General features: G+C 46.0%; 2 protein-coding genes across 2 annotated transcripts; one reads left to right on the top strand and one right to left on the bottom strand.

The window, feature by feature from the left end:
• Positions 1-951: 951 nt before the first annotated feature.
• Positions 952-2,934, top strand: LOC125527000 (universal stress protein PHOS34-like). Its single transcript, XM_048691581.1, has 4 exons — positions 952-1,263; positions 2,221-2,330; positions 2,420-2,538; positions 2,641-2,934. The coding sequence occupies exons 1-4, from the start codon at positions 1,080-1,082 to the stop codon at positions 2,726-2,728; spliced, it is 501 nt and encodes a 166-aa protein (XP_048547538.1). The 5' UTR covers positions 952-1,079; the 3' UTR covers positions 2,729-2,934.
• Positions 2,935-3,174: 240 nt separating this feature from the next.
• On the bottom strand, positions 3,175-6,446 carry LOC125527001 (DNA-directed RNA polymerase V subunit 7-like). Its single transcript, XM_048691582.1, has 2 exons — positions 6,296-6,446; positions 3,175-3,938 (listed from the first exon to the last, which is right to left on the bottom strand). Exon 2 carries the CDS (start codon positions 3,926-3,928, stop codon positions 3,401-3,403), a length of 528 nt encoding a protein of 175 aa, XP_048547539.1. The 5' UTR covers positions 3,929-3,938; positions 6,296-6,446; the 3' UTR covers positions 3,175-3,400.
• Positions 6,447-10,496: the final 4,050 nt, after the last annotated feature.

Raw genomic sequence — 10,496 nt, 5'->3', positions numbered from 1 at the left:
CAGCGCTGGTGATCACTCGAGAAGCATACCGCGCCGTGGCGTGCCATAGTCGTGCAGCACTTGGCATGGTAGTACGCCTGTTGGCATATGGGGCGCAATCTGGTGGCGCCGTTTGAGAGAAAGTTGTATGCATATTTTCTTTTAAAATAATACATAAAGTCCTTGGATCTTCGCCTCTGTCTGAAAAACATTTTAAAAAAGTCCTCACCTTCATCTAAAAAAAAGAAAAAAAGAAAAAAAATCCACAACAGCCTATCAGCGAGTGCCACTTTGCATAACCCGTCATTTAAAAAATACCAAAGGTCCTCATCTCCATCTAAAAAAATACATTTAAAAAATAATCCACACTTTCATCTAAAAAAATAACAAAAGATTTCTCACCGCGGCCAACCAGCTTGCGCCACGTGGAATAGCTGGTTGGCCGTCCTTCATGCGTAGCTTAATGGTTTTAATTTGATGGAGAGAGAGAGCGCGTGGAGTCCACACCACCGTTTCAAACTTGGCTTTGATGAATTGGCAGAAAGAAACTTGTCTCTTGTAGAACCTTCAGCCGGACTTTTCGTCAGAGGGGAACTTTTAGTTGCTCTAGAACTGGCAACAAAAATACAGTAATTCAAGTGTCGAGTATGGATATTTTCCAAGTTTCAAAATTCAATAATTCCTTTTCTTTTGCGGGTTAAATCCATAATTCCCCCAAGGAGTCACGAAATCTGTCCATGCAGAAATCATCTTGTACTATACTAGATTACACGCAGAAATCTGTAATAATAATTGCCCCAAGTTTCTGAAATATTTCCAGATTGCGAACAAACATTAGGAGAAAGAAGAATCTTTGCAGGAGGCAGAGAGGGAAATTTCCAAAGGTGGCCCAGCGGGTGCGCATGTGGGCGCCCTCAATCACGCACACATGCCATGTAGCACCGCACCGCGTCAAACAAATATCCTCTGGCCGACAAGAGAAGGCCACCACCGTCGTCGTCGTCCTTAATTGTTCCTGCGTCTCCCAACTTTTCCTTCCAAACAGCGGTGACCTCCACCACCACCCAAGAGCCGAGCGAGGAGAAGAGAAGAGATCGGCCATGGCTGCGGACGGCGAGAGGTGGGTGGGCCTGGCGGTGGACTTCTCGGAGGGGAGCCGCGCGGCGCTGCAGTGGGCGGCGGACAACCTGCTCCGCTCCGGCGACAACCTGCTCCTCCTGCACGTCCTCAAGGACCCCGACTACGAGCAGGGCGAGACCCTCCTCTGGGAGGCCTCCGGCTCGCGTGCGTACCAACCAAACTCCTTCCTCCTCTTCCTCCCTAGTCCTCCTGTTCTTGCTACTGTACCGCAACCAGTTGTGTACCTGTCAGCCTGCTTGCTGCTCCTGATCTTAGTTCCTTGTCGCGCCCACCAATCCCCCGATCCGTGCTAAGATTCCGATCTGTACGAGCCGCGTCGGCGCAAGGGGTAGCGGTTGCCATGACCCGCACGCGTATGTTCGTGGTCATGTCTGTTGCCTACTTGCTTCTTGTCTTGGAATTAATTGGTCTGCCTTTCGCTGTACCGGAGCATACCACCAGCAATATCCTGCTCTGGTTGTAGAATTTGTTTTGACTGGATTTAGAAGGGGGGCTAGCGAAGACAGAGCATGGCTTGTCCGGGGCGCGGTTGGCAACCGATCCTAGGTGTCGCTTTAACTCTGGAGCAGCGGCGCCGATTTCGGTTTGCCGAACTGACCACTCGATCTAAACTCTGGATCTAACCATTTCTTATTAAGCTCCGGGTCTAACCTGTTTGTTTTGCTAAACATTAACCTGGATGAACAATAGTAATTTGTTGGCGCTTGCAAATTGTAATGACTACACAGGGATCATAGGATTTGCTACACTTCCAATTTAAGCTTCAGAGAACCGTTCTGTCCGCCAATAGGTTTCTTTTTTTTTCTTAATGCACAACAGTTATGTTCCAAAGAATCAAGATACTCTATCCATCATTGCGGCTGACTAGATTATGTTACATTTTTTAATGTACGGCAGCGATAAATATGGACGCATCAATGAAGTAAATTAGTTATTCCTGTTCATATAGCGAATTTAACCATGAATGGCTTGTGTGATATTCCTTGTTCATGCAGTTTACATGTGAAAGATCCTAGTGTGCTCACACCTTGTATCAACGTGTTTTACAACTGTGGCCTACTGCTCAGTGCTCACTGTACTCATTTCTTTCTTCCATTTCAGCTTTGATCCCCCTCTCGGAGTTCTCTCACCCTTCAACTGCAAAGAAATATGGGGTGAAGCCTGATGCTGAAACGCTGGACATGCTCAACACTATAGCTAAGCAGAAGGAGGTGACCACTCCAGACCATAATGTATCATCATACATGATCTCCTCGACACATTTCCTGTAATAAAATTCCGCGTTTTCATTTGTCAACAGGTCTCCGTGGTTTCAAAAGTCCTGTTTGGAGATCCCCGCGAGAAGCTGTGCCAAGCCATCCATGACATGCCCATCAGCTCCCTGGTCATTGGGAGCAGGGGCCTTGGCAAGCTCAAGAGGTTGCGACCACCGGCCAAACGACCTCCAAGCTGTTCTTAAGCCACATTGTGTGTTTGTTTCATCATAATAGAGTGCTGATCTTTTGTATCTCTGAACTGCAGGGTGCTCTTGGGCAGCGTCAGCGATTACGTCGTGAACAATGCCGCCTGCCCTGTCACCGTTGTCAAGCCAGCGAGTAACCATGCCTGATCTCATCATTGCAAATGTCCACATGTGTTTTAGTTTGCCAGAGTCCTATATATCCAGTTGGCCGCAACTTATTGAACCATCCAGTGTTATTTGTAATAATAATTGACAATTAGCCTGTGGATGATTCCCAGGTGTGTGTAATCTGTGCATGTGTCCTGTACATCCTGTACATTTGTGTGCTTATCTTCAGCCTAGCTTTTGCTCCATGAGTCAGTCCGTGCTGCTGTTTGTTGGATACAGTTTGTAGAGTCTGAATAAAATGGATTCTGCTGTCCATTGCAGATGCTAGTAATTTTCTTTCAGCATTAAAAGAACAGTCACATTACGGTTGCATCTGATGCCACAGTGGATCATGATGATAATCCTACCAGCGTTTGTATTTGCTTTAAGCAAAGATCAAATGGGAAGCATGCAAGCAAGTAGAAGGCCACAAACACATGCATCCAGGTTAAAAGTGATATCTTCAAACGCAGGCTCGTCATAATTCACACTACACTGATGAGTTCAAGACATGGAGCTAAATCCCATTGTCATAACACCCTACAGCTTGCATCAACTGCGAAAAGTCACGGCAAACATATGCCATCGCCCATCACAACAGCAAAGTTCATCCACCACCACCAGGATACCAAAATGTACAGCAGGGACCAGGTTTAGCATCTCCGAAGCAGCTCACAGCGGCCCGAGGAAATCACCAGCCAGCGACGCAAGGAGCTGGAACTGGCGGTCTGCCTCCATCCAGCGGAACCCCATGACCTTGAAGCGCACGGCGGTGTCCCTCTCCAGCTTCGAGTGGTCGTTCATGAACAAGGGGTTCTCGCCGCCCATGTACTTGTAGTCGCTCATTGACTTCTCCGACAGGAAGATGCTTTCGATTGGCCCAGATTTGAGGAAGACGCCGTGCTTGAGGATCTTCTCCACGGAGCCGACCAAGATCTCCCCCTTCATAGGCCTCTGAGTGATGCAGGTGAATGTGACCGGGAAAAGAACATCTCCGGTCAGCTCACGAACCTTCCCTTCAGATATTGTCTTCAGCTCATTGACAGCAATGTAGTAGCCATGCTCCTTGGAGGCCTTCCTGTTGGTGACGTCCTCCAGAAGACGCACGATGATGGACTTGCGGAGCAGCAGGCCCTTGGGGCTCAGCTGGTCCGGTGAGATCAGCACGTTCCAAGACATCTCCTCCTGAAGGAAAACCATGGTTGACAACCTGCCAAAAGTCAAATTTATACATGAATAATATCAGCCTTCAGGTGGTGCAACAATCCTTCACTGAATACCATAGAGAAACATGTTTAAGCTATTATAGGCAGGAAAAATTTAAAACGCATTTCTTCTGTTATAGAGAACATACAATTGCAAATATACTGTCATAAGATCAACAGATAAAATAAAGAGGAAATAAATGTCTTTCTACAAGCGACTGGGGCAATGCCGTTTCTACCTATTGTATTAAGACCGTTATGTATCTACTACAACAACGTATTAGGCATGCTACACTAAAGGCTTAAAACTATGGTTTTTCACTTCTATGTTATACTTCTCAGGAATTTATAGCTAGTTGCTATATATTGTACTCAGCAATTGTAGAATAAGTGTGCTTTTGGTCAACTTACATAAATGCATCAAAAGAGTTGTGGTGCAGCATACTTATAAAAAACCCGCACAAATCTCAAAACAAACTACAGTTGATGGAAGTAACCGTGACATTCTTTTCTCATTGCAGAGAGCAGCAACCCATGTCACCGCGGGGCACAACAAAGTAATCAAACAAGTCTATGTGCATTTGACATGCGCAGACATACTGGTTTTGGGCCCTGTAACGACTAACCGTGTATACAGAAGTTTGTTCCTGCTAGTTCATTTCCCTACTCGCAACTCAAAATCAGAGAGGACATTTCTTGCGGCAGTCCGTTAGTGTGCAAAGATTTCAGAAATTTATCAGCATTCAAAGGCTCCAACTATTAGTACCACTAGATTTCTACCATAATTGATGCTAACTTTAACAGGGGACATAACATTAAATTAGGAGCAACAGATAAAATCCTAAAGAGGAAATAAATGTCTTTCTACAAGCGACTGGGGCAATGCCGTTTCTACCTTTTGTATTAAGACCGTCATGTATCTACCGGTTTCACCGCGCAGCACACCAAAGTAATCAAACAACTCTATGTGCATTTGACATGCGCAGACATACCGGTTTTGGGGCCTTTAACGACTAACCGTGTATACAGAAGTTTGTTCCTGCTAGTTCATTTGCCTACTCGCAACTCAAAATCAGAGAAGACTTTTCTTTCGGCAGTCCCTTAGTGTGGAAAGATCTCAGAAATTTATCAGCATTCAAAGGCACCGACTATTAGTACTACTAGATTTCTGCCATGATTCATGCTAACTTTAACAGGGAACATAGCCCAATACAATGACCAAAAGGCGGGCATGGATTTACCATGGCAATCAACATACTGACCATGAATATATTACTCAAAGTGGCCAACATGCCAAGCGTGTCCAGTTTATAACGAAAAAGGATCGAAAACCAAACATAGCAGCCCAGTTCATAAGGGAAACTAGGCCAAAATGCACACAAGCGACAAAGCCTCGTCGACCACACGACAGCTACAACCGCACCAAAACACACACCCTCGGATCCGGAGCCGCCGCTCCGACTTCCACCACTCGTAGGCGAGCCGCACCGTTGCACAAAACTAACGCCATAGCCCATGCTACACGAGACGCCCGCCTGCAGACCACAAATGATGCGCGAAAATCCGAGGCCGCTGCCTAGACGTACCAGCCAGACCGACCCCTCGGGTCGCATCGACCGGGTCAACGAACTCGGTACCTACACAGCACCAGGTCGCCACCCACACAATGCAAAGGCACAGCCCTGCCCCATAGAGTCATGAATGCAAATGCATTGCAATCCGAGGCCGCCGCCTTGGCGCTCATCCACCAAGGAGGTGCAAGGCTTTGTTAGGAGAGCATGAAAGCATTTCGAACAAAATTAAAGAACAAAAGCAGCAGTATATGCAAGAACTAGGTCCGGTGTCGGATAACTAACAAAGGAGATATTACTGAAGGAGGCACCCAGATCATCTTTCCTGAACCTGCAACATTTCAGACCTGAAACGCCATACAATTTCAAGGTGGAGTTTTGGACACTGCGAAAAAGTTTCCTGACCTGGGCACGGCATGAATAGAGATCTCGCATGAATAATACTACGTCTTTAACCCCGTTAATAACCAGGGAATGCATGGATGTCGTCTCCCTCCCTCCCTCCTCTAGAAGCATCGAGTGGGGTTTACTAGGACTTAAGGTATAAACCCCCAAAATTTGGTGGAAAGCGAGTTTTTTTTTCAAGAACAAAATCGAACCTAGAGCGCGACTAGATGGGTCCTCGCAAAAGAAGACTAGGGTTTGGTTGCTCGCATTCAGCAGAGAACGAGAATCGCGCGTTGGTTAGGGGAAAAAGGACAGGAAATCCCCACGATCTCAGATTTTAGGTTAAAGAGCAACTATAGGCGAGGGGAGAAGCGGAGACATGTAGGCAGGGGAGAGGCTGTTACCTGAACGCCGCCCCTCGCCGGACCGGTGGTGCCGCCGGTCGCCGGCTAGGTCGCGCCGCAGGTGGTTGGGCGCTGTTGCGGGTCGCCGCTGTGTCCACGGAGAAAGAAAGGGGGAGAGACGAGAGAGTGGTAGCAGGTAGTGGTATTTACAGCAAAGATGCCATGCCTCATCTTCTCTCCGAAATTACGGCTGCTGCCACCACATTTTTTTTAACAAACCAGAGGCGCCCAAGGCGTCAAATTTCATCAAACTTTGCTCAGGAACAAGTTACAACATGGATAATCACTCCAAGACAGTTCAGCAAGCAAGAAAAGGATATTGGAGCGACTATGACCAAGTTTTTTTTTCTTGCGAGATGACTATGAGCAAGTTCAAGACAACTAAGTGAAAGTGCAACTATTCCTGAATGGTTTTGGTAATTCCTAACAACATATAGTTCATTGAGCTAATGTTATTTTAAAATAAACATTTCAGGAAAACTCAATGATTGGCATGGCATGGATAAGAAAAGTGGACCCCTTAAAATGCTAAGGACAAAGAATTGACTCAAGCTCAAAGCTCAGAACTCTACATCTTTTTCATTTCAAGTGATCCAAGATCACATTAAGTCCATAGGAAAAGCCAATACTATCAAGAGGGGATGAGGTGTTGCCTAATTGCTTGCTTACTCAAAGTACTTAGTGATATGCTTCAAAAGCCCTCAACTACTTTCTCACATTCACACATGTCCCAAACCAAAAGTCAAACTCGGCCCCACCGAAACTTTCTATCCGGCGCCACCGAGTTCAGTTGATATAGCCACTGCCAGAAACCCTAGTCTTTTCGGTCTCACCGATAGGGATCTCGGTCTCACCGAGATGGGATTATAATCTCTCTGTTTCCCTTCGTAACGTTTCGGTCAAACCGAGATGAGCGATCGGTCCTACCGAGATTGCAATGTAAACACTCGGTTTCCCTTTCGTAACGTTTTGATCCAATCGAGATGAGCGAATCGGTCCCACCGAGTTTGCCTGACCAACTCTCTGTTAGTCCATTACCAAAATCGGTCTCACCGAGTTTGTGTAATCGGTCTCACCGAGATTACGTTATGCCCTAACCCTAACAAAATCGGTCCCACCGAGTTGACATGTCGGTCCCACCGAAAATCCTAACATTCACATTTTGAACTAAATCGGTCTGACCGAGTTTCATGATTCGGTCCCACCGAGTTTGGTGATTTGTGTGACACGGTTAGATCTTGTGTGGAGGCTATTTATACCCCTCCACCCACTCTTCATTCGTGGAGAGAGCCATTAGAACATGCCTACACTTCCAATATACATTTTCTGAGAGAGAATCACCTACACTTGTGTTGAGGTCAAGATATTCCATTCCAACGCATAAATCTTGATCTCTAGCCTTCCCCAAGTTGCTTTCCATTCCAATCATCTTTCCACCAAATTCAAATCCTGTGAGAGAGAGTTGAGTGTTGGGGAGACTATCATTTGAAGCACAAGAGCAAGGAGTTCATCATCAACACGCCATTCGTTACCTCTTGGAGTGTGGTGTATCCTAGATTGGTTAGGTGTCACTTGGGAGTCTCCGTCAAGATTGTGGAGTTGAACCAAGGAGTTTGTAAGGGCAAGGAGATCGCCTACTTCGTGAAGATCTACCCGAATGAGGCAAGTCCTTCGTGGATGATGGCCATGCTGGGATAGACAAGGTTGCTTCTTCGTGGACCCTTCGTGGGTGGAGCCCTCCGTGGACTCGCGCAACCGTTACCCTTTGTGGGTTGAAGTCTCCATCAACGTGGATGTACGATAGCACCACCTATCGGAACCACGCCAAAAATCTCCGTGTCTCCAATTGCGTTTGCACACTCCAAACTCCCCCCTTTACCTTCATATGCAATTGTTTTACATTCTGCTGCTATACTCTTAGAATTGCATGTGTAGGTTGATTGCTTGACTTGTGCCAAGTTGCTAAAATCTGCCTAGAACTAAAATTGGGAAAAGACTAGTTTTTTATTTGGTCAAGTAGTCTAATCACCCCCTCTGTAGACATACTTTCGATCCTACACTAAGGCATGCTCTACTTGACTAGTAAGAACCGGGTGAGCACAATTGTAGATCCATAACTAAGATAAATGCTGCAAGTTGCTATCTGATCTCCCATCTAGAATGAGAAGAATTGATGCTCCTGAGAGTTGTTGTTTTAGCTAAAGTAAAGTTATCTGTCAAGAAAGTTGCTCCCCGTAGGTCGAGACGCCTTCCAGCGGCAACATCAAGACAAAGAGCTCCAGCTTCAGCAGAAAATGTAGATAAGACTTAATCCATAGAGGCTTGAATCTCGTCCACCACCTGAAGGAAACTCCAAGACTTGTTGTCGGAGATTGGCCCTTGCCAGAAATACTTGTGTTCTTTCAAGAAGCACCCGAAAAGATCTTTGTACCTGTAATAAGAAGATCACAAGCTAAATTATGCCCCTACATATGCATCACATTAGAGGTAGTATTGTTCATGTTTTGATCCAAATTAGCAAGGACATGCTTGAGGTCCTCCACCAACTCTTAGAAAGAAGATATAGACTTCTCCATGAAGTGCACCTAATAAGGTATAGAGATCTTCCTCTAAAAAATACGACCATTCCTATTTTTCCAAAGGCACCATAAGAAAGTGAAAATATTATGGAAAGAAGCATAATGATAATTCATAGAAAGAATTTTAGTAATGATGCATTGCAAAGTGTCCGGAGGAGCTACAAAATTGTCCACCATAAGGTACCATTGATGTCTGAACCAAACCGCATTAGCAAAAGGATACAGAAAGAAAAGGTGAACTTACCGAAAAGGGGTTTCCTGTGCTTTATATTATAAAGCAACCATCACCGATTAGAATCATCACAAACAACTCACCACACCACACCACCACACAACACACCCAAGGGCGGATACAACAGGTAAAGGAACATCCACGAAGCTGAGCTCGGTGAAAGTAGGCCTCCAAGGCCACACCTTCAAGAAGGAGAAACAACACCGGAGCGTCGCCATGCCGAATCCGAAGGATCATGGTTTCCACCTGGACCAACCGAAGGAGGAGAGTAGCCACGACGACGCCTTCAGGAAGGAGACGATGCCCGCGGATGCCGCCATCATTGGCCCAACCGAAACCAAGCATGGGATCTCTCCTGGCACGCACCCTCCACCTTCAAAACACCTCCACTCGCCAAAGCACCGGCCGCCACGCCACTCGAACAGCCATAGCGACCAGCCCACACCCGTGCCGCGCACCCCGCCCACAAGCAACGCGACTACCACCAAGGTCATCGCCCCAGCATCCAAGAAAAGGTGAACTTCGTCCTCAGGTCGACAACATTTTTTGCTAATATCAAAGAAGTACCTACCAGCTCTCATGCTAGTATGGAGAGCCTTCCTAGAAAGTCGACAAGCAAATGTTTGCACTCTGGGTGCCATGAGTTTCTCCTTCAAGGATAGGTTGCTAATATTCTTTACTTGTGTGGAGACATGTCTCAGCGAGTTGATAGGGTTGAAGGAAATATGCCCTAGAGGCAATAATAAAGTTGTTATTTATATATTTCCTTATATCATGATAAATGTTTATTATTCATGCTAGAATTGTATTAACCGGAAACTTAGTACATGTGTGAATACATAGACAAACAGAGTGTCCCTAGTATGCCTCTACTTGACTAGCTCGTTAATTAAAGATGGTTAAGTTTCCTGACCATAGACATGTGATGCGAACGTCGACAGAAAATCGATGGCGTGAATAAATTTCCCAATCTTTCACAGTACAAACTTAGCAACTCCCAGTCCAATATCCATTCTACACCAAATAACAGACGAAAGAAACACAGGCTTACGATCAAGTAGATGCAAACCGGTGAGAACTACACGTACGTCTTCAGGTAGAAGAAGCACATGGGCGATTCTACTAGAATCGACAGTAAATTAGAGGGCGCGCCGTCTAATCTCCTAGCCAAGAAACAAAAGTCCTAGATGGGATTCTTGATTGAAGCGTGCCGCCGGAACCTGGCGGATTATCCTCTATTTGCAATTAACACCAAAAAAACTAACCCCCCTCGATACACGGCCGGTTGGCCCTATTAATAGTGCACGCAGGCACTAGGTACAAACGACCTGGACTCCTTCTGAATACTAGTTGGACTCGACCTGACCACAACCATTTACTACTACTGATC

Source organism: Triticum urartu, unplaced genomic scaffold (genome assembly GCF_003073215.2).
Source record: "Triticum urartu cultivar G1812 unplaced genomic scaffold, Tu2.1 TuUngrouped_contig_2548, whole genome shotgun sequence".
Classification (NCBI taxonomy): Eukaryota; Viridiplantae; Streptophyta; class Magnoliopsida; order Poales; family Poaceae; genus Triticum; species Triticum urartu.
The sequence above is the reverse complement of the archived record's forward strand: the minus strand, read 5'-3'. Positions and strand labels throughout refer to the sequence as shown.